At 46.6% G+C, this 24,893-nt stretch overlaps 1 protein-coding gene across 1 annotated transcript in view; it reads right to left on the bottom strand.

Annotated features, from left to right (window-relative positions):
* Positions 1-24,893, bottom strand: part of LOC132403375 (seizure 6-like protein) — a 189,290-nt gene that overhangs the window by 152,776 nt on the left and 11,621 nt on the right. Inside the window, exon 4 of the mRNA XM_059986792.1 lies at positions 24,042-24,175. Coding sequence (XP_059842775.1) covers positions 24,042-24,175 — 134 coding nt within the window. The remainder of the gene's footprint in view (positions 1-24,041; positions 24,176-24,893) is intronic.

Here is a 24,893-nt window from a genome sequence, read left to right on the forward strand (position 1 = left end):
TATGTTATATGGTTCAGAATGTTGGACAATATCTAGTAACATGAGGAAACGAATTGAAGCAGCAGAAATGTGGTTTTTGAGGAGGATGCAAAGAATATCATGGACGAAAAAATATCTAATGAGGATGTCATGAACAGAGCAAGCATAAAAAGAGAAATAATGTATGTGATCATGAAAAGGCGATGTAACTTCATTGGACATGTGATTAGGAAAGAGGAGTTAGAATGCATGGTAATTATGGGAAAGTTTGAAGGGAAGAAAGCAAGTGGAAGGCAAAGACAAATGATGATGGAGACCTCAGCCACAGAACTGGAAATGAATACCAATGAATTGATCCACTTGACCTGAAACAGGAGTGTGTGGGCCATGGCAGTCAAAGCTCAAGCTGGGCATGGCATCTGATGATGATGAGCCTTTATGGAAATAAGGGTACAAACTTACCATAGAACATATAGAAACATAGAAAACCTACAGCACAATACAGGCCCTTCGACCCACAAAGCTGTGCCGAACATGTCCCTACCTTAGAAATTACTAGGCTTACCCATAGCACTCTATTTTCCTAAGCTCCATGTACTTATCCAAAAGTCTCTTAAAAGACCCTATCCCATCCGCCTCCACCACCGTTGCTGGCAGCCCATTCCATGTACTCACCACTCTCTGAGTAAAAAACTTGCCCCTAACATCTCCTCTGTACCTACTCCCCAGCACCTTAAACCTGTGTCCTCTTGTGGCAACCATTTCAGCCCTAGGAAAAAGCCTCTGACTATCCACACCATCAATGCCTCTCATCATCTTATACACCTTTATCAGGTCACCTCTTATCTTTTGTCGCTCTGAGAAAAGGCTTGACCTATTCTCAAAAGACATGCTGCCCAATCCAGGCAACATCCTTGTAAGTCTCCTTTGCACCCTTTCTATGGCTCTCAGTATTTAAAAAAAATACTGAGAGCATGAACTGTAGAGTCCATAGGCTGTGGAATCCTTTCAGTGTTAAGGTGAGTGAAGTTACCTATGCTAATTCAGGAGTTGATTGTTATAGGGAATTGACTGTTCCTGAACTTGTTGGTGTGGGACCCGAGGCTCCTGTACCTACTTCCCAATGGCAACAGTGAGAGGAGAGCATGGCCTGGATGGTGGGGTCCAAGATGATGGATGCAGCATGTAAAAAGGGCAATGTTACAATAGACATGGAAGATTTCAATATGCAAGTGGATTGGGAAAATCAGGTTGGTGCTGGACCCCAAGTATGAGAATTTGAAGAATGCCTATAAAATGGCTTTTTAGAGCAGCTTGTGATTGAGCCCACTAGGGGAATGACAAATTGGGTGTTGTACAATAAATCAGATTTAATTAGAGAGCTCCAGGTAAAGTAACCCTTGGGAGGCAGTGATCATAATATGATAGAATCCACCCTGAAGTTTCAGAAAGAGAAGCTGAAGTCAGGTGTATCAGTATTATGTGGAGTAAAGGGCATTATAGAGGCATGAGAGAGGAGCTGGCCAAAATTGATTGGAAGGGGATACTAACAGGCACAAAAGTAGAAGAGCAATGGCACGGGAAAGATACATTCCAAGGATGAAGAAATATTCTAAAGAGAGGATGAGGCAATCGTGACTGAAATGGGCAACATTAAAGACAAAGAGCATATAAGTGAGCGAAAAATACTGAGAAGGTAAAGGATTGGTAAACTTTTAAAAACTAACAAAAGCAACTAAAAATCATAAGAAGGAAAAAGATTAAATAAGCTATCTAATAATATCAAAGAGGATAACATAAGTTTTTTCAGATATATAAAGAGTAAAAGAGAGGCGAGTCTAGATATTGGACTGCTGGAAAATGATGCTGGAGAGGTAGCAATGGGGGATAAACTTAATAAGTATTTTGCATCAGTCTTGACTGTGGAAGAAACTGGTAGAGTGGTGGAAGTTCCAGGTGTCGGGGGTCATGAAGTGTGTGAAGTTACCATAACTGGAGACAAGATTCTTGTGAAGCTGAAAGGTCGGAAGGTAGATAAGTCACCTGGCCCAGATGGTGTACACCCCAGGGTTCTGAAAGAGGTGGCTGTAGAGATTGTAGAGGCATAAGTAATGATCTTTCAAGAATCACTAGGTTCTGGAATGGTTTCAGAAGACTGGAAAATTGCAAATGTCACTCCACTCTTCAAGAAGGGAGAGAGGCAGAAGAAAGAAAATTATAGGCCAGTTAGTCTGACCTCAGTGGTTGGGAAGAGTTTGGAGTTAATTGTTAAGGATGAGGTATCAGGGTTCTTGGAGATATATGATAAAATAGGCCACAGTCAGCATGGTTTTCTTAAGTGAAAATCTTGCCTGACAGATCTTTTGGAATTTTTTGAGGAAATAACAGACAGGATAGAAAAAGGAGAATCAGTGGATATTATTCGTTTGGATTTTCAGAAGGCCTTTGACCAGGTGCCACATGAGGCTGCTTAATAAGATTCGAGCCCCTGGCTTTCATGGATAGCATATTTGGCTAAAGAAGATAGAAGATAAAGCTTCATCTGGCAGCTTTGAGCCTGTACTCACTGGAATTTAAAAGAATGCAAGGGGATCTCATTGAAATCAACCAAATGTTAAAAGGTCCAGATAGGGTGGATGTGGAGGGGATGTTTCCTATGGTGGGGGTATCCAGAACTAGAGGGCACAGCCTCAGAATTGAGAGGTGACTTTTTAGAACAGAGATAAGGAGGAAACTTTTTAGCCAAAGGGTAGTGAATCTGTGGAATGTTCTGTCACAGACTGTGGTGGAGGCCAAGTCTGTGCGTATTTTTAAAGTGGAAGTTGATAAGATTCCTGATTGGTTGGGGCATCAAGGGATATGGTGAGAGGGCAGGTGTATGGGGTTGAACGGGGTCTGGGATTAGCCATGATGAAATGGCAGAGCAGACTCGATGGGCTGAATGGCCTAATTCTGCTCCTATGTCTGAAGGTCTTATGGTCTCTGATTGGCTAACCGGCAGGAAGCAAAGAGTGAGAATAAATGGGACCTATTCTGGTTGGTTGCTGGTGACGTGATGTTCTGCAGGGGTCAGAATCAGGACCATTTCTTTACACGTTATATGTTAATGATCTGGATGATGAAATTGATGGCTTTGTGGCCAAGTTTTTGGGAGGGGCAGGTAGTGTTGAGGAAGCAGGGAGACTACAGAAGGTCTTAGACAGATTGCTTGAATGGGCAAAAAAGTGGCAGCTGGTATATAGTGTCGGGAAGTGTACGATCATGCAATTTGGCAGAAGGAATAAAGGCAAAGACTATTTTCTAAACTGAAAGAGCATTCTAAAATCAGATGTACAAAGGGATCTGGGAGTTCTTGTGCAGGATACCCTAAAGGTTAACTTGCAGGTTGAGTTGACAGTGAGGAAGGCAAATGCAATGTTAGCAATCATTTCAAGAGGACTAATATATAAGAGAAAGGATGTGATGCTAAGGCTTTATAAGGCATTGGTCAGACCACATATGGAATATTCTGAGTAGTTTTTGGCTCCTTCCCCAAGAAAAGAGGTGCTAGTATCCAGAGGAGGTTTATGAGAATAATCCCAGGGTTAACATATAAGGAACATTTGATAGCCCTGGGCTTGAAATCTCTGGAGTTTAAAAGATGAGGGGAATCTCATTAAAATCTGTCAAATATTGAAAGGTCCAGACAGAGTGGATGTGGAGAGGATGTTTCCTACAGTGGGAGAATCTAGGAACAAAGGGCACAGCCTCAGAATAGAGACGTCCATTTAGAATGGAAATGAGAAGGAATTTCTTTAGCCAGAGAGTAGTGAATCTGTGGAAATCATTTCCACAGACGGCTGTGGAGGCCAAGTCATTGGGTAGGTTCTCACTTAGTCAGGGCATCACAATTTATGGGGTGCAGGCAGGAGAAAGGGGTTGAGCAGGAAAATATATCAGCCATGATGGAATGGCGGAGTGAACTTGATGGACCAAGTCGCCTAATTCTGTTTCTATGTCTTATGGTCTTATGGTCTATCTAACTTCTCTTTAAATTCTCTTTACACCATTCACAACCACCGCCTGGTGCTAGTTCTGATACCAGTTGCAAAGCTCAGTTGTATTCTTGTAAACACAAGGAGATCCGCAGATGCTGGAAATTCAGGCAAATTTATTCTTGGAAATCTGCTATGTAATAATGTACTTCTGATTCGCAATGCAACACTGACTAAATAATTTGCCTCAGAGTAATACTGCTGGCCCTCTTGTGACCAGGTCATTGATTTGTTATTTCTGATACACAAAATGAGGTAAGATAAGATTAGCTTGCTTTTTCACATGTACATTGAAGCATACAGTGAAATGCTCCATTTGATCAAAACAAATCAGTGAGGAATATGCAGGGCAGCCTCCCAATGTTGCCACACCTCTAGCACCAGATTAGCATGTGCACAACTCACTAACCCTAACCTAAGTTCTTTGGAACTTGGGAGGAAACTGGAGCATCCATAGGAAACTCAGGGAGGACATGCAAACTCCTGACAGGCACCATTGGGAATCAAATCCCAATCTGAGATCACTAGTGCTGGCAACTCTGCAACTGCTACGCTACTTTGTCACGCAAAATAATTGAAATATTCTTCCTGCTCTGCATACAGTATGTGATAAGACACAATAATAAAGTCCAATGGGCATTGAGGAAGGTTCAAAGTGAATTATTCTTTGGCATGTAGAAAGTTGAGGGGGACTTGATAGGGGTATTTAAAATTATGAGGGGGATAGAGTTGACGTGGATAGGCTTTTTCCATTGAGAGTAGGGGAGATTCAAACAAGAGGACATGAGTTGAGAGTTAGGGGGCAAAAGTTTAAGGGTAACATGAGGGGGAATTTCTTTACTCAGAGAGTGGTAGCTGTGTGGAATGAGCTTCCAGTAGAAGTGGTAGAGGCAGGTACGATATTGTCATTTAAAGTAAAATTGGATAGGTATATGGACAAGAAAGGAATGGAGGGTTATGGGCTGAGCGCAGGTAGGTGGGACTAGGTGAGAGTAAGCTTTTGGCACGGACTAGAAGGGCCGAGATGGCCTGTTTCCATGCTGTAATTGTTATATGGTTATATTATCAAAGTACATACGTGTCACCACGTACAACCCTGAGATTCATTTTGTTGTGGGCATACTCAGTAAATCCATAATGGAATCAATGGAAGACTACACCAATCAGTGTGCAAAAGACAACAAACTGCAAATACATAAAGAATGAAATAAGAAGAAAGGTAACTATTTTATTGATGTTAGATGCTGTTGGATCTATGGGCACAAGCCTGAACAACAATGAACTAATATACCAGAAAAAGCATTCATTTAATCCCTGACTAGTTGTGGGTGGTAATTCTGTTACAAAAATATATTGCATTGAAATTGAAACAGCTTCAATATTGCAATTTTATTGCATCCTCACCTCACTGAGACGCCTGGCAAATCATTCCTGAATGAAACTTAACTAGGCTGGCTCCTAGGGTAGATGGCAGTCAGCTGCTCTCCATTCATCACCTTGACAGCGTGTGCAATATCGTTTCATACATTCTCCCAGTGCTTATATGGCATTGCCTCTTAATCTGACAGACCAGGCGCTTGGATAATGCATGTTGAAGAAACCTAACTCACCGAATTTCGAGCAATATTTTTATTTAATAAGGAAACAGAAAATATTGGGAATGCTCAGCAAATCAGGCAGATTCAACAGGGTGTCTCTCCACAGCTGCTGGGTACTTGCTCTATGTTGTTTTACTTCATGTTTACAGTATTTGCCATTCTTTGCTTGTCTTTCGATTCCTTTTGGATATTGCGTTTGAAGTATTTCCAGACATTTTCCAATTCACACATCTCAGAGGATCCATTCTGGCCCAACACATCAATGCAGTAGTTCTACTTCATTAGGAGTTTAGGAAATTAGTATGTCACCAAAGACTGCGAGTGTCAAATGCATGGCAGATGGAGTATTACTTGTGAAAATATGAAGCTAGCCACGTTGGTGGGACAAGTGAATAGACTACTGGTTAAAGGGGAATAGAAAAAGAATCAGATTTGGTCTCTTGGAGTACTATGTGCAGTTTTGGGACACGTGCATATGCTAGCATTGGAACTGGTCCACAGGAAGATCATGGGAATGAGTCTGGGTTAACATATGAGGTTATTTGAGGCTGTGGAGCTTGTACTACCTGGAATTTAGAAGAACTAGGAGGGTCGCATCGAAACATTGAATATTGAAAGGCCTACTTAAAGTTTATCTGGAGAGGATGTTTCCAGCAGTGGGAGAGGCTATGAACTGAAGCAACAGCCTCAGAAGAGAAGAGCAGAGGAACATCCCTTTAGAGGAATTTCTTTAGCCAGAGTGTGGTGAATCTGTGGAATGACCTTTTCCTGTTCCTTGTTGTCTCTGTTTATATTTTATAAACAGCAACATACTAGGCTCAACTGAAGACCTGTTTGTATAGGATATGTCACAACACTATTCTCTCAAACACACTGAAAATTATCCACACTGCATTAGCTCCTGGATATGGCATAAGAATTTTGTTTTCAAAATGTCTATTCCTACCCCACGTCTGACTAACAGAGGCAGAATACAGGCAGTGACTAGCTTGTTCACACTGTCGATCCCTTTAATGTGGCAGAGAAAAGGATGCTGAGGGATATCGCAAACTCGTTTTCCACATAGAGAGCATTTTCACTAATTGAGATACAGATGAAAGTTGACACAGTAATCTTGACTTATGAAAACTAATCCTAGACTGTTTAAAACTAAACAATGGAAGTGACAAACACTCAACCAGTGTTCGCAAAAAACAAATAAATCCATCTTCTAGTGTAAACAACCTCAACAAAGAAAGAATACAGAAATCAGGCTGGAGAAAGCTATTGTCAAACCTTCTTACAATCTTAGCAAGGACAGTCTGATCTTTGGTGCCTAACTGGAAATGTTTTGCTGGTTTTATTCTCAATTTTCTTCCTACTTCCTTTATAAACAAACAAATTTTACTTGAAAAGCCACTGTGCATTCAGGTGCTGTAATGGACACACCAAGGTCAATGGACCCTTTTGAGGCCTCCGTTGACAGGGGTTGACCGTGGCAGTTGCATCCAAGTACGATACAGAGAGCAAGCTGTTGCCCATGCAGCAGGCCTCCCCTCTCCATGCAGCTGATGAATTCAAAGGAATGACAGAGACAGATACAGTTTGGCACCAGCGACTTCCCAGGAGCTGCCATTCAGCACTGAACCTAACGCAGGACTGATTCCAGCATTCTCCCTTGAGGTTTACTCCTGAAGCCTTCCCCATTAGTGGGTGCAGCTACAAAGCAGCGGAGATTTGAGATCATAGTTTTCCTTCTCCTAGATGAGCTGCCAAGCAGGGCTGACAAGCTCCATCAGCCCAGTGATGGCCTGTTTGCAACGACTGGAACAGGGGGAAAATCAGTCTCCGTTCCCATACTGTTGGATCCATTGTTTTAAAGGCAAGGTCAGTGTCCCAGCCAATGCTTATTCCACAAACACCACTGCAGCATAGTTCATTTCGTCTCTCCTCACCTCCATCATATCACCGACCACTCTCCATCCCGTCCCACATGCACCCAAATTTCATCTCCAGCTTCTCCCAGTTCTGATGAATGCCTTTCTTTATTTTTCTCTCTCCATAAATGCTGCCTGATTTGTAGGATATTTTAACAACCTTCCATCTTATTGCAAATGTCCACTACTTTCAGTATGTTGCTTTTAAGAGCAGGGAATTCAATCAATCCGTCAGCTTCAGTCAGGCAGGGGACCTCACTGTTTATCACATGGGTGCTAGTTGGAGTTTGATGTGTGTAAATTAGATCAAAATTCAAAGTAAATTTATTATCAAAATACGTACATTGTATGTTACCATACACTACTTGAGGCTGATTTTCTTGCTGGCATTTACAGGAAAAAAGGATGCCTTATTTCTGACATTTGAAGAGTGGCGGCACTTCAGGATCAACGCATTACTGTAAGATGCTTTAAGAAATACTGAGGTGTTAAAGCAATGGTTTCCAGTCTGGGGTTAACAGATCCCTCAGCTAAAGGTAGGTGTCCATGGCATAAAAAAGGTTGGGAACCCTTGTGTTAGAGGGAATGAAGGATGAGGTTCCTTACCTTGGTGCCCCAATTTAATATAAGGGGACACTTGATACCATCATAGGGATCTGTAGTAGCTTTGTAACACAGACAGATTAAACATTACCTTTATTTGTTACAAGTATATCGAAACATACAGTGAAATGTGTCCAAGATTGTCATGGGGGCAGCCCACAAGTGTAGCTATGCTTCTGGCACTAACATAGTATTGTGGCGTCCCACTTTCTACGTGGGTGAACCAGCTCACAAATAGCCAGCGTGCGGGGGCAGACTTTGGTAATGCACCTCTGACGTCATTTCCGCCCAGAGAGGGTGGGCACTAGGGATTAAATGCCAGCGCCGCGAAGTTTGAATAAACTAGTCTTGAAACGACTTACCGACTGCGTGAAATTATTTCAGCGCTCTGTGTAGCACATCGCTACATTGGTGACCCCGACGGTCCAAACGACTCTTCATCTGTTCACGCAGTTTCGCCAAAACTGCTGACTTTCTGGATGCTGCGACCACGCGTGTGGTTTAGCCAAGCAGAAGCCCAGTTCCAGATTCGGCAGATATCCTCTGATTCCGCGTGTTACTACCACGTGGTGAGCACCCTTGACCAGGAGACGGCCGCCCAGGTTGTGGATTTCATACAGTCGCCCCCGGAGGAAGGCAAATATGAAGCATTCAAAGTGCTGCTCATTGAGACCTTTGGCCTCTCATGGCATGAGCGAGGTGCCCACCTCCTTCACCTGGACGGTTTGGGAGACAGACTGCCGTCAGCTTTGATGAATGAGATGCTGTCCCTGGCTGACGGATACAAGCCCTGCCTCATGTTCGAGCAAGCGTTCCTAGAGCAACTGCCCAAGGATATACATCTGCTGCTGGTCAACGCAGATTTCAGCAACCCCCGGAAGGTGGCGGCCTGGGCATTCGTGCTGTGGAAAGCCAAGAGGGAGAGCGTGGCGTCCGTCGGTCAGATTACCGGGCCACGTGTCCAATAGCGGACCAGACTAAGCCCGGCGGGGGGGGTCACACACAACACAGAGGCAGGAGTGAGGAGGCCAGTGAACAGTGGTGTTTCTACCGCCAGCGGTGGGGCACAAAAGCCCGCTGTTGTCGCCCGCCCTGCAAGGGCCAGGGCCAGCTGCCGCTAATGACTATGGCAGCTGGCCACCAGGACAGCCTCTTGTACATCTGGGACAAACAGTCGGGATGCCACTTCTTGGTCGACACCGGAGCGGAAATCAGCGTCTTGCTGCTGACAGGGTACAACACCCACAACAGGAAGCCAGGACCCACCCTGAGGGCCACAAACGGCAGCACGATACGGACCTACGGCACCCGCACAGTGCAGCTGCAGTTTGGCGCCAGCCGGTTCACGTGGGACTTCACACTGGCCGCGGTGGCCCAACCACTCCGGGGGCGGACTTCTTGTGAGCTCACAGCCTGCTGGTCGACTTGCAAGGGAAAAGACTGGTACATGCCGAGACTTTCCAGACGTTCTCCCTGGGTGAAGCCAAGTTGTCAGCCCCACACCTGGACTCCATCACGCTGTCAGACAACGAATTCACCAGAATCCTGGCGGACTTTCCATCGATTCTATCACCGCAGTTCACGGCAGCCATGCCCAGACATGGGGTACAGCACCACATTCTGACCCAGGGACCACCCGTCCACGCCCGTGCACGAAGGCTCCCCTTGGACAAACTCCGCCTGGTGAAGGAGGAGTTCAAGAGGATGAAGGAATTGGGGATCGTACAGTGGTCCGACAGCCCATGGGCCTCCCCCCTACACACGGTGCCCAAAGCAGCCGGGAGTTGGAGATCATGCGGTGACTACCACAGACTGAACGAGGCTACAACACTGGACCGCTAACCTGTGCCGCACATACAGGACTTTGCAGCAAGCCTGCACGGGGCAAGAATCTTTTCCAAAGTAGACCTCATCCAGGGATACCATCAAATCCCAGTGCACCCTGAAGACATCCCCAAAACAGCACATCACCCCGTTCGGCCTGTTCGAGTTCCTCCGAATGCCGTTCGGCCTGAAGAATGCCGCACAGATGTCCCAGCGGCTAATGGACGCGGTGGGACGCGACCTGGACTTTGCTTTCATCTATTTGGACGACATCCTTATAGCCAGCAGTAGTCGCCAGGAACATCTGTCCCACCTCCGCCAGCTCTACTCCTGCCTGCATGATTTTGGCCTCACTATCAACCCGGCCAAATGCCAGTTCGGTCTCGATACCATCAACTTCCCGGGCCACAGGATTACCAAAGATGGGGCAACACCTCTGCCCACCAAGGTAGACGCGATCTGCTTCTTTGCCCGGCCCAACACGGTCAAAGGCCTGCAGGAGTTCGTTGGTATGGTGAACTTCTACCACTGTTTCCTCCCGTCAGCAGCCCGTATCATGTGCCCTTTGTACATCCTGATGTCGGGTAAAGGCAAGGACATTACTTGGGACGAGGAGGCCGCGGCCGCTTTCATTAAAGCCAAGGAAGCCTTGGCAGATGCCGCGATGCTGGTGCACCCCAGAACGGACGTTCCAACCACCCTCACGGTGGACGCATCCGACACAGCAGTCGGTGGGGTGCTGGAGCAGCTCATCGAGGGGTGCTGGCAACCCCTGGCGTTCTTCAGCAAGAACCTACGACCACCCGAACTCAAGTACAGTGCTTTTGACCGGGAGCTGTTGGCGCTCTACCTGGCAATCCGGCATTTCAGGTACTTCTTAGAAAGTACTTCACCGCGTTCATGGACCACAAACCGTTGACCTTCATGTTCACGAAGGTGTCCGATCCCTGGTCGGCTCGCCAGCAGTGACATCTGTCCTACATCTCCGAGTACACGACGGACATCCAGCATGTCTCGGGAAAGGACAACGTCGTGGCGGACGCACTCTCCAGACCAGCTATCCAGGCCCTGTCCCTGGGGGTGGGCTATGCAGCACTGGCAGAGGTGCAGCAGGCAGACGACGAGATGCCCAGCTACAGGACCACAGTCTCAGGTTTGCAGCTGCAGGACTTTCTCGTAGGCCCAGGTGATAGGACCCTCCTGTGCGATGTGGCTACCGGCCAACCTCGCCCCATCGTCCCGGCAGCCTGGAGGCAGTGAGTTTTTGACTCCATACACGGTTTGGCGCACCCATCTATCAGGACGACCGTCTGGCTGGTCTCCAGCAAGTTCGCGTGGCACGGACTTCGCAAGCAGGTCAGTGAATGGGCCAGAACGTGTGCGCAGTGCCAAACAGCCAAGGTGCAGCGGCACACTAAAGCCCCGCCGCAGCAGTTCGAACCCACCCACCGGAGGTTCGACCACATTCATGTGGATATCGTGGGCTTCCTACCAGTGTCCCGAGGAGCTCGGTACCTCCTAACAGTGGTAGACTGGTTCACGAGGTGGCCAGAGGCGGTCCCGCTCACTGACACATCTGCCGATTCCTGCGCCTGAGCACTGATCGCAACCTGGATAGCACGTTTCGGGGTACCGGGCCACATTACCTCCAGCAGAGGCGCCCAGTTCACCTCCAGCCTGTGGTCGGCTGTGGCCAGCCTGTTGGGAACACAGCTACAACACACAACTACCTACCACCCACAGTCGAATGGACTAGTGGAACGCTTCCACTGTCACTTGAAGTTGGCTCTCATGGCCCGCCAGAGAGGACCTAACTGGGTAGACGAGCTTCCCTGGGTCCTGCTTGGAATTCGTACAGCGCCCAAAGAGGATCTGCATGCCTCGTCGGCTGAGTTAGTGTACGGTGTGACCCTGGCCGTCCCGGGAGAGTTCATACCAGCCCCAAGGGGACAAGAGGAAGAACCCGCAGCAGTCCTGGACAGGCTACGCGAAAGGCTCAGCAACCTGGCCCCCGTCCCGACTTCACAGCACGGACGGACCTCGACCCATGTACCCAAAGACCTGCAGAACTGTAAGTTTGTGTTTGTACTAAGGGGCGGACACCGGGCACCGCTACAGCGGCCGTACGAGGGGCCATTCAAGGTGATCAGCAACAACGGGTCCACGTACATTCTGGACATTGGGGGGAGAGAGGAAGTTTTCATGGTGGACCGACTCAAACCAGCCCATGGGGACTTGGCGCAGCCGGTTGAGGTTCAGGCACTGCGGCGCAGAGGCAGACCTCCCAAACAGAGGCTGATCCAGACTGTGGACATTGGGGGGTGTATCGCCGGTTCTGGGGGGGAGGGGGGGTTACGTGGCAACCCACTTTCTGCACAAGCGAACCAGCTCACAAATAGCCAGCGCGCGGGGGGAGACTTTGGTAATGCACCTCTGACGTCATTTCCGCCCAGAGAGGGCGGGCGCTAGGGATTAAATGCCAGCGCTGCGAAGTTTGAATAAACTAGTCTTGAAACAACTTACTGACTGTGTGTTGTTATTTCAGCGCTGTGTGTAGCACATCACTATGGTATGCCCACAAATTACTAACCTTTTTACTGATGCATACACATCTGGGAATGTGGAAGGAAACCAGAGCACACATAGGAAACCCATGCAGATATCATACAGACTCACTGGCAGGGATTGAATCCCGATTGCTGGCACTGAAGAGCATTACGCTGACGCTAATTCAAATCAACTAAACCATACCTTTGCATTTTGAAAAGTTGAATTACAGTGAATATAGTTACAGTTCAATTACAGTTGAATTGACGTGGATAGGCTTTTTCCATTGAGAGTAGAGGAGATTCAAACAGGAGGACACGAGTTGAGAGTTAGGGGGCAAAAGTTTAGGAAGATGAGGAGGAATTTATTTACTCAGAGAGTGGTAGCTGTGTGGAATGAGCTTCTAGTAGAAGTGGTAGAGGCAAGTTCGGTATTGTCATTTAAAGTAAATTTGGATAGGTATATGGACAGGAAAGGAATGGAAGGTTATGGGCTGAGAGCAGGTTGGTGGGACTAGGTGAGAGTAGGCAGTCAGCATGGACTAGAAGGACCGAAATGGCCTGTTTTCATGCTGTAATTGTTATATGGTTATATGAATGGCAGCACCTTGCGAGTGTTGTAGAACAGAGGGACCTTGAAGTTCAGGCAACTGGTTCCCTGAATGTGAATCACAGGTGGACAAGTTGGTGAAGACAGCTTCTGGCACACTGTCAGACCATTCAGTGTAAATGCTGAGGCTGTACAAGAAACTGGCAAGGACTCGCTTGGAGCATTGTTGTTAGTTTTAGTCACACAACAATAGGGAAGACATTATGAAGCTGAAAAGAGGGCAGAAAAGAATTACAAGGATGTTACCAGGACTTGAGGACTTACAAGGAGAGGTTGGACAGATGAAGACTTCATTTCTTGGAGTGTAACAGGCTCCGGGCTGCATACAGAGCTGGATAAAATCAGGAGGGGCTAGATAGGATGAATGCTCTCTTTCCAAGAGTTGGTGAATCAAGAATGGGTGGTTTTAGGTGTAAGGTGGGAGGAGAAAGATTTAATAGGAACTTTAGAGGCAACTTATTTTTACACGAAAGTTGGTACATACATGGAATGAGCTGCCAGAGAAAGTATTTGAGGCAGACGGCATGACAACTTTTACAAGAGATTTGGATAGGTACGTCGGGTAAGAAGGTTATTGTGTAGGAGGGATAAGGGACTGGGTAAGAGGCTTTAGAAGGTTATTGGTGTGTAGGTGTGAGGGAAGGATGGGGTCAGGAGGCTATTGTAGGTTGAAGGTGTTTAGGAGGGAGGGAGAGACTGGGTAACCTGCCTGTCATCCATTCCTCTATCCATGCCACTATCTTTCCTGTAATGTCATGTGAATTTATCTTGTTAAAGAGCCTCATGTGTGGCACCTTATCAAATGCCTTCTGAAAATTTAAATAAATGACATCCACTGCTCTACTTTGTCCACCCTGCCTATTACTTCCATGAAGATTTGTCACAGAAATTATGCTGACTTTGACTTATTTTATCATTATTTTGGCTTATTTTGGCTCTTTAACAAGATAAATTCACATGACATTACAGGAAAGATAGTGGCATGGATAGAGGAATGGATGATGGGCAGGTTACCCAGTCTCTCCCTCCCTCCTAAACACCTTCAACCTACAATAGCCTCCTGACCCCTTCCCTCACACCTACACACCAATAACCTTCTAAAGCCTCTTACCCGGTCCCTGCCTCCTTCCTACACACCAATAACCTTCTAAAGTACTTCAAATCCTCATCCTCAATCATTGGCTGAAACACTTTACCAACTACTGAGGTTTGACTAAATGACCTGAAATTTCCTTTCTTTTGCCTTCCTCTCTTCTTAGAGTGGAATGACATTTGCAATTTTTTTAGTCCTCCAGGACCATGCTAGAATCAAGTGACCCTTGAAAGGTCATGACCAATGCTTCAGTTATCTATTCAGCAACCTCCTTCAGAACTCTGGGATGTAGTCCATCTGGTCCAGGTGACTTATCCACCTTAAGACCTTTGAGTTTACCTAGTACCTTTTCCTTTGTAATAGCAATAACAATTGCAATTGCACTCACTCCTGCTCCCTGACACTCATGGACCTCTGGCACACTGCTAGTGTCTTCCATAGTAAAGGCAAATGCAAAGTACCCACTAAATTTGGCTTTGGAAGGTTATTGGTACATTGGAGGGATTGGGAAAGGTTGCCTTCGAAGATTGTGGGCATTGGGTGAGGAGGCTTTTGAATGTTACTGCTGTGTGGGAGGGAGGGAGGTATTGGGTGAGGAGGTTTTCAAATGTTACTGGTGTGTGGGAGGGAGGAAGGCATCTTGTGCTACCTTTGGTTCAGTTTGCTGCTGATTTCTTGTTTGTATTGTCCTGCTGAAGATTGTGGACATGCTGTGCTGATGTCGGATTGTATGGCGACACTTGTGGGCTGCCCCCAGCACATCCTTAGATTCGGCTGGTTGTTAACTCAAATACATTTCATTGTTTGCTTAAATACACGTAAGGGGTTTCCTCTTTTATGTTACCGCTAAGGCTAATAAAATAGCTTCTTTGTTACATTAAAAAAATGCTTCTTTGCTTTTCTCTCGCAGCTTGTTTGGGTTATAATTACTGATAATGAGAATTGTATTGATTTGTTAAACAATTGGGATAAATGTTATTCTTTCTTGTGGGTCTGTAAGCTATTGTTTCATGGACTTTGGGGAGAAGGCGTGATGGGGATAGAGAGAGGAGATGCAATGCTGTAAGCTGGATGACAGAACAGACCCCGAGGCCCAGGGTCTTTGGCGAGGTGAGGAGACAAGGACAGATCGTGTGGAGCGTCTGGTCGACCACCATTGCTGGTCCCAGGTGGCGGATCGAGGAGGTCTGAGGGGATCGAATGGTGGCAAGAAGACTTCGTTAACTGAGCTCCAACGGTTGTGCGTGAAGTATTTGAACTTTGATAAGTTTGGCGCCTTTACTTTTCCTTTTATATTGTATCTCTATTAAGTACATAGTTCCAGTAAGATCTGCAGGGACAGAAAGCTGGTGTGCCTCTGTGGGATTGCTGGTTATCACTGCATGCGTGTTGGGTGGGGTGGCTGTTGGTACCCCGGAGGTCGTTGTTCGAGTTTAGACTAGCGCTGACGAAATGGTGGTGGGACTATGGGCTGTCCATACGGTTAGGAGAGAGAGGAAAGACTGGTCGGAATGCTCCAGCTACAGTGGGCTCTGCCCGGTTGTTGGAATAATGTCCAGCCCTAAAGGGGCGGACCTCTCAGTTGTTGGGTGAGTGGCAGTGCTTGGCTGAGGGAAAGTGACAGGGATTGGTTGGAAGTTTGAGTAGGCGGGTTGGTGACATTGTTAGAACTGTCTGGTCCAATTACCTCAAAGTGACAGCTGCCATTATCGGAAAGCGGTGGAAAATGCGTTTGGTTTGACTGGAAGTCAAATGCCACAGCTGGAGGGCTTACCATATCTGTGGCAGGAGATTGGTGGAAAGTTTTCAGGGTATCTTCTTTGGCTAGGGGGGCACATAAATTGTTTGTGGTGCCAGGGGGATCAGTCAAGGGGATCAGCCCCTCCCTCAGTTGTTCAGCTGATCCGAGAGGTGTCAGGAAAATTAGAGGAGGCCCAGTGGGGGAACGGCTTGGGGTCTCTGGGGGAGCATGTTCCCAGCAATGTACCACAGAACTCCCAAAAGGAACAGACCCTATTCCTGAAGGCGTAGAGGGACCACACGCTCGGGTGTCGTTACGGATGGATTGAAGCCACGCTAAAGCTGGCCAAGTTGCTGTTCAGTTTGTTTTACAACTGGTATTTGAAGCATTTACCCTTGACAACGTTGAGGGCACTGGAGATTTGGGGTACTAGTGCCGATGATTATCCAGACAATGGTAATTGGTCAGTGAAACTGGAATTCTTGGAGGCCAATGTGGGGGCGACTGAGGTTCGTGAATTGTTAATGCTGATGTGTCCGGACACTGTTGAGATGGGCAGCGTTTTGATTCTGGAGGGGACTAACACCCCACTGGTGAGGAGGCACATGGGGGCCTGCAAGGAGGAGGCGGGTGAGAGCTGTTTGGAGGCATTGACTGTTCACCCAGTGTTTCGAGCTGCTTGTGAGGACGGGTGTAGTAGCATGGGGCCGGTACCGAATTTAAACGAGAGCCGGTGGTGGTACAGCCTGGACAAAGTATCTGAGGGTGAGACCCTCGTAGTGGACGCTCCGAAATACCACAAGTGAGGGAAGTTGACTGCTGAAGACACCTCTGTGAGAGAGAGAGGTCGTAGCAACTGGCCCCTGCAGCCGTGGAAGATGTAAGCAGCGTGTGTGTGGATTATAGGACTCTGAACAGGCACACTGTCATTGACCAGAATACGGTCCTGAGGGCCGAAGAGGTGATGGCCTGTCTGAGTGGTGCAAAGTGATTTAAGGTGCTGGATCTGAGGAGTGGATGTTGCCAGATCCCAATGAGTGAGGCCGACAAGGAGAAGGCTGCCGTTATAGGTCCCCTAGGATTCTTCCGGTCCAAGAAGATGCCACAGGGCATATCTGGAGCCCTTGCAACCTTCCTGTGGGGCATGGGGAAGACCATGGGGGATGTGGAGGTGTTTGAAGTTTTGGCGTATGTGGATGATCGTCTACGGTTTGGATTCGCCTTGGGTGACTATGATGTGAGGCGAGTGCCGGAGCCCAGGTGACAAAGAATTAATGAAGTGGAAAACCTGAAAGTTGACCTGGAAGAAGTCATTAGGAAGAAAAAGCTGGAGATAAGTTTACTGAACACTAAACTGGAGGCTGACCAATCTTTAACTGCTGCTTTTCAGGTCAGGGTGCAAGAAGCTGGTGGAGTAACTGTGTCCCAGATGGAGATGAACATGAAGCGTGAGTCAGAACTGCTGAGATTGTGGTGAGAGTTGGAGGAGTCAGAGAAGAAGCTGACGTCTCGATTGCAGGAGGCTGAAGAGGCTGCAGAGGCAGCCCAGACCAAGTGCTTCAGTTTGGAGAAAATCAAACAGCAGCTACTGATCGCAGAAATGAGGAAGAATACGGATTTGAAGGATGATGTGCTGGATGTGTAGTACATGCTGCCTTTTGTTAATTTCCCCTTGATTGAGGAAGAGACCTTTGGCCTTTCTCCCACTGAGTCAGGTGTAGTGGGGAGGGCTAGCTGTGGACAACCTGGGTTACTGCAGGACCCTGAAGGAAAAGAAGCGGGGCCCTGGTCACGGGACAGGAGGCTCCCAGTTGCAGTGAGGGCATAAGTGAGAGAATGAGAGAGAAGTTGGCAAGCAGACCCGAGGTATCCCCAGTTGAGTCCGAGCCTGAAGGGTTTAGGTTAGGGGGTACAGAGGTCTTGGAGGGTTAGCAAACTCCCAGATAGGTTGGGCTATGTAGCGCCTGAGGAACAGGGCTTGAGGTCAACTGCTGAGGAGCAATGTCACTGTTTGTACCTGGATTGGGTTTTGTGTCTGCAGGAGCTCTTTGGAAGTCATGAGGACAAGACTAAATTTGGTGGGGGGAGAGTGTAAGGGATTTCTTCTTTTATGTTACTGCTAAGACTAATAAAATGGCTTCTTTGTTATGTTAAAAATAAAAATGCTTATTTGTTATGGTAACTGCTGAGAAAGTGCTTTTCTCTTGCAGCTTGTTTGGGTTATAATTACTGATAATGAGAATTGTATTCATTTGTTAACCAATTGGGATAGATGTTTTTCTTTCCTGTGGCTCTGTAAGCTATTGTTTCACAGGCTTTGGGGAGAAGGCGCGATGGGGATAGAGAGAGGAGACGCAATGCTGTAAGCTGGGCGACGGAATGGACCCTGAGCGGGAGTCCGACGCCAAGGGTCTTTGACGAAGAGAGGAGACGAGGACAGATTCGTGTGGAGCGTCTCGTCAACCACCGTTGTTGGTCCCAGGCGGCGGGTTGAGGAGGTCTGAGGGGATCGAATGGTGACAAGAGAACTTCGTTAACTGAGCTCCAACGCTTGTGCACGAAGTGGTTGGACTTTGATAAGTTTGGCGCCTTTTACTTTTCCTTTTATATTGTATCTCTATTAAGTACATTGTTCCAGTAAGATCTATAAAGTGTAATATTACATACCCCGTAACTGGGTCACTTACCAGCAAAGATAGAGAGGTCCGTTGAAGTCTGATGGTACTATTTTTAACAGTATTTATTGATAAAAATACACAAAATAATATCAATGCAAACATACAGATAATATATGTCGTCAATACTAAATCTAAAAGTGCAGGTATAATGATAATCAATAAGAAATAGCTCTATCATTGTCTAGGGGATAATGGATTGTCCGATGGAAATATGAAAGTCACTTTAGGTCATTCAAGCTGCAGCGTTTTGGTTTGAGAGAAAGACGGGTTAAAACTTGCCCAGTCCTTTTACGATGTCAATCCTTCGAGAGTCGTTGGGAGTTGGTTTTCCCGTTGTTAGCTAAAAACCATTCTTCCGTGGTAAAGACACACCGATCCCGGGGCAAATGGAAACGGACGCACGTGGCCTTCCCGTCGGCTTTTGCTATTACGGGATCGCTAGCGTTTCTTCTGGTGTGTCTGAGGGGCTGTTCCCACAGACCCTCTTTTATCCTGACTCACAGGGTCTCAGATGTCAATCAGGTTGAGATGATGCAATCTCTCCACCAACCTCCCCCTTGGTTCATTGCCTGGGGCTTCGATGCGTCCTACAGGGTACAGGATGCAATACACAAGTCCGGCTCCAAGAGACAATAGCCGGTATCAATGGGTCCGCCTCTCGGAGGCCAGGTCACATTCCAATCTTTGTGAATTCTGCATGTCTTTCTCTCATTTCCTGGGTCTCCTGGACTGACTCAATAGTGATCTTGCGATTCTCACAAAGGAGGGGGCTACCCCGCACCCTTCGGCCCCTCAGAGATGTGGTACATTCATAACACCCCCTTTCTTCAAAGTGTTTTCACCAGCGGTGAAAACAAAGTAGTACAGAGTCTTACAGGATTTTAGAATCTAACACAATACAAAAGTTTTTCTTTTCACTACAGAGTAATACAGTTATACATTCAATTTAGTATCTAGATGGTTACCGATTACAGTGTCACTTCCTTTAATATCTTAACATCTTGTACCTTACTAAAGTCTTGTAGCATCAGACTTCAATTTAATAACCACCTATTTTTATTTTTTTCCTTCAGCAAACAAAAACCAAGGAGTTGTGATCTTAGCTTATGTGTATACTACAAAAGTTCATGCACATACTAATCTTTCTGTTCCTTTCAAACAGGCAGGCTTCCATGGGGTTGTCTTTATTATTCACATGCTTTGTCGAAATCCCGTAAAACCGGCTTTTGCTATTTAAAAGTGGCGTCCCCATTAACCCTCGCCTCTTTTCCGGTTAGTTCCCATGTGGGGAGCTTGGGTACCCTGGTGAAATGGGCTTTCGCCCGCTTCTTTCATAGGAGTTATTTTATCAACATTGTGTCCCAAACTTAGACCATCTTCTGAATTTCCACCCAATTCTTAAATTTTACGTAAGTTGCGAACTTTCTCTTCAGGACCCTTCAGGCTATTAGTTTTCAGTTTGAACTCTTTGTTCAAGCAGCATTTCAAATTCTGCCTTTTCACACCACACTCTGGAATAACAATAGCACGGGGGGCCCCCGTCATCTTCCAACTCAACCTGTAAGCGATCCGCAGGCTTTAAATTTTTTTCATTCGATTTGAGAACTACATATTTCTCGTTTCCTTCAATAATAATATTCATCTCCCCACTTTTGATCTCCACATTAACTTTTAACACACCTTCGAGCACAATCACCTGGGAACTCTCACTTCCCACTATTACCAAGGTTAACCCTTTCTTCACTGAACCAAGTCTACCTGACCCACAAGGACGGCCTTTTTCAACTGAATCAAACACCTCAGACTTTTTCTGAGTTCCATTACTAGGTTCAGTACCACGTGCATCCACATCTTGGACACACTCAAACGGGATATTTGCCTCTTCCAGGCTTTCAATACCCGTACCCGGTCCAAATTCTACATCCCCCTGATTCTCCCAGCTACTCTCTGGGCAACTCCCTTCCGGAGTAAACTCAACCCCATGAGCTGAAACAACCTCATCTGCCAACCCAGCAGACTTCTTCAAGGTAAGGGCACCCCTTTCAGCTAGGGCTGCCCTCATTTCATTATCGGGAACACCTTTAGAAGTTTCAACTTCTTCAAACAGTTCTGCCTAACCAGACAGATCATCCATGTCCAACTCTGGACCTTTTAACAGCTCTGTCTGTTCCTCATCTTTATTTTCTGCCTCTTGAACTTTTCTCCTCGCTAAGGGCAGGTCTACCTCCTCTCCCTTACTCTTTTTCACTTTACTACTCTTCCTTTTACCACCCTCTAAACCCTCGTGGTACAGGGTCGGTAAAAACGTCTCGGCCAAATCGAAACTGGCCAGATTTAAACTGCTCCCTTTCTCAGCTGCCTTTCTCGACATGCTGCGAGTGACCGCGCATGTGGGATAGATCTTGGAATCTAGGGGCGGGACCACAACGCTCACCGACCGGCTTGTCAGTGTCATTGCTGTCCAGACCTTACCACCTGCTAAATCGTTGCCAAGAAGGACGTCTGCATCAGTTCTCGGGAATTCTGATCACACCCCTATTTCAAGTGGTCCAGACACCAGCTCACAATCCATAATGATCCTACGCAAGGACACCATTTCCGTCCCTTTTCCTATTCCTTTCACAGCTACCATTCCCGTCTTGTGACCAAAATCTAGTACCTTACTGCTGATCAACGATAGCTCAGCCCCCGTATCTCTCCAGATCCGTATTGGAACTGGTGTGTCTCCCTCCCTCACAGACACGGTTCCGTTTGACATACAAGTCTCAGACCCTTCTCGTACTCTGTCTACCCGGGGCTCTCTTGTCAATTTACTGATTACCACGGCACATCCGATAGGGACTGCTGCTTTCCCTTTTCCTGTCTCTTTCCTCGGAGCAAAGCACCTAGATGCAATATGCCCCCCCTTTCCACAATTAAAACAGGTCAAGCCCAGAAATCTCTGGCCGTCTGGCCTTTCCCCCTCAACCTTACGACCAGCTCCCGGCGGGACCTCTGCCTCAGCCGGCGGGCTTTCTCATTCATTCCCACGGTCTCTCTGGGAACTTTTATTCCAGGAAAACTTTGACTTGTGGGTTAGGGCATATTCATCTGCGAACCTAGCAAATTCTGAGATGGACTTATTCGGCTTCTCATTCAAATACATCCGGATATCCTCCGAAACACAACCTTTAAATTCCTCAATCAGAATTAACTCCCTGAGACGCCAATAATCCTCTTCCACTATCTCTGCTGTGCACCAACGGTCTAAGAGCACACCCTTCTCATAGGCAAACTCAGTATACGTCTGATTCCACCCTTTCTTTAAATTTCTGAACTTTTGTCTATACGCTTCAGGTACTAACTCATAACTCCGGAGAATGGCCGCCTTTACTTTGTCATAACTCTACTCCTCTTCCTCCTCCATGGACAACGCCATATATGCCCGCTGTGCCTTTCCTTTTAACACACTTTGTAACAGCGCCACCCACTGATCTCTGGGCCACTTCTGATTCACTGCCACCTTTTCAAAAAGCAAGAAATAACTATCAACATCTGTCTCCTTGAACGGAGGTACAAACCTCAACTCTCGACTAACATTAAACCACTCCTCTCGGTCTGACCCTTGATCTCTTCGCCCTTGCCTTAACTTCTCCATCTCCAAGTCATGTTTCCTTTGTTTCTCTGCCTCCCCATACTCTCTCCTTCTCGGTTCTCTCTTTCTCTTTCTCAGCTGCTTCCAGCTGTTTTAACTGAATTTCATGCTCTCTTTGTTTCTCAGCTCTTTCCTGCTCCCATTTCACCTCTAACTCCTTTAGCTGGAGTGCATGCTCTCTCTCTCTCTCAGCTCTTTCATTCTCCTTCTCAGCTGTTTCCAGCTGCTTTACCTTAATTGCATGTTCCAACCTTAATTTCTCCAACTCTAACTGAGCCGTCCCACTAGCTGGTACCTTTTCAGGGATATTTTCCAATACTTCAGCTGCAAACACATTCTTTCCAATATAATACTGAGTTATTGCCCTTCGCACCTCCCGTTTTTTCATTGACAACCTCACCTCTGCGAGTTTTAACCCCTTCGCCAAATTTATCAAGTCTGATTTGGTGGTTGCCTCTAGTGCCTCCAGAGTCGGGTTTTCTATAAATTCACCCATGTCCATCTTTGCTGGTTTCCCGTCTGGCTACCCGCATAATTAGATCCAAGTTTGGACTTACAAGCCCGATTCACTGGCCCTCCAATTTGGTATCAAATCCCGAGACGAGAATCCCAAGTTGTTACGTACCCTGTAACTGGGTCACTTACCAGCAAAGATAGAGAGGTCCGTTGAAGTCTGATGGTACTATTTTTAACAGTATTTATTGATAAAAAATACACAAAATAATATCAATGCAAACATGCAGATAATATACGTCGTCAATACTAAATCTAAAAGCGCGGGTATAATGATAATCAATAAGAAATAGCCCTATCGTTGTCTAGGGGATAATGGATTGTCCGATGGAAATATGAAAGTCACTTTAGGTCATTCAAGGTGCAGCGTTTTGGTTTGAGAGAAAGACGGGTTAAAACTTGCCCAGTCCTTTTATGATGTCAATCCTTCGAGAGTTGTTGGGAGTTGGTTTCCCCGTTGTTAGCTAAAAACCGTTCTTCCGTGGTAAAGCCACACCGATTCCGGGGCAAATGGAACCAGACGCACATGGCCTTCCCATCGGCTTTTGCTATTACGGGATCACTAGCATTTCTTCTGGTGCGTCTGAGGGGCTGTTCCCACAGACCCTCTTTTATCCTGACTCAAAGGGTCTCAGATGTCAATCAGGTTTGGATGATGCAATCTCTCCACCAACCTCCCCCTTGGTTCATTGCCTGGGGCTTCGATGCGTCCTACAGGGTACAGGATACAGAATACACAAGTCCGGCTCCAAGAGACAATAGCCGGTATCAATGGGTCCGCCTCTCGGAGGCCAGGTCACATTCCAATCTTTGTGAATTCTGCATGTCTTTCTCTCATTTCCTGGGTCTCCTGGACTGACTCAATAGTGATCTTGCGATTCTCACAAAGGAGGGGGCTACCCCGCACCCTTCGGCCCCTCAGAGCTGTGGTACATTCATAACAGTAATCATTTAATCGCATATGGTGTACTGCCTGTTATTTGGCGTGGTGGGGACATCACACAGCATCTACACAAGCTGATTACCCAGTTTGGCAGGGCCAAAGGCTGCTCCCCCTAGACAGAAGCGAACTGAGCGAGCCTAAAGCTTACCAGGGGACTACATATACATTTGGCAAATATATGAATCTGAATTTGAATTTTGTACGTCTATAATACAAAGAATGAAAATCCAAATCTTATGGAATGTTTCTGCACACACTAGTGGAGGGTAATCACAGTGTGTGTATAAACAGCAGAAATAAAAGAGAATAGGGGTGCTGGCCAGTCTTACCTGCAGTTCCACTCCATATCCCATGAAGACAGTGACATTAACGGTACACTGCAGAGAGCCGTAGGCAGACAGCGGAAGATAGTCACTGGAATCGATATATCCTTCAGAGCTTGAGAATGTTATGCTGCATGGAGCTGTAATTGGAAAATTCCTTCATAAGCATATCTCAAAATCCTTTCTGATCAAAAGTTTGAACAACCAAAGCATTTCTACTTTCAGTAACATGAGGTTCGTGTCACAGAGAGTAGTGCTTCTGCCTCGAAGTTCCAGAGCAGGGGGTTCCCAACCTTTTCTATTCCATGGACCCCTACCATTAATCAAGGTGTCTGTGGACCCCAGGTTGGGAATCCCTGCTCCAGTGTCACAATCCTTTCCTCCAGCACTATCTGTGTGGAGTTTACATGTTCTCCATGTGGCCACAGGGGCTTCCTCCCTAAAAGCGGCTTGATGCTGGTTTGAAGGAGATGAGTTATTAACTTCAAACTTTCTGCATAATCACTCAAAGAGTTGAACTGCATGTGCATGTAACAAGAGCTGTATAACTCATCTCCTTCTACCTTAGGCCACAAACTTATCAATCACCCATCTGTGGACACTTTCTGGAGGTCCAAGATCCGTAAGCTTCACAACCGCTGGACTAAGTGTGTAAATGTAGGAGGGGACTATGTTGAAATTAAATGTGCTAGGTTTTCTAAAATTGATTCCTTCTACCTTAGGCCACGAACTTATCAGTCACCCCTCGTACCCTGTGGGCCAAAAGGCCTAATTCTGCTCCTCAGTCTTATGGTCTCATGGTCCTCACCTACTACCCTACCAGCCTCTGCATTCATCACACCAAGTCCTGGTTTGGTA

The sequence above is a fragment of the Hypanus sabinus genome, chromosome 13 (genome assembly GCF_030144855.1).
Source record: "Hypanus sabinus isolate sHypSab1 chromosome 13, sHypSab1.hap1, whole genome shotgun sequence".
In the NCBI taxonomy this organism is placed as follows: Eukaryota; Metazoa; Chordata; class Chondrichthyes; order Myliobatiformes; family Dasyatidae; genus Hypanus; species Hypanus sabinus.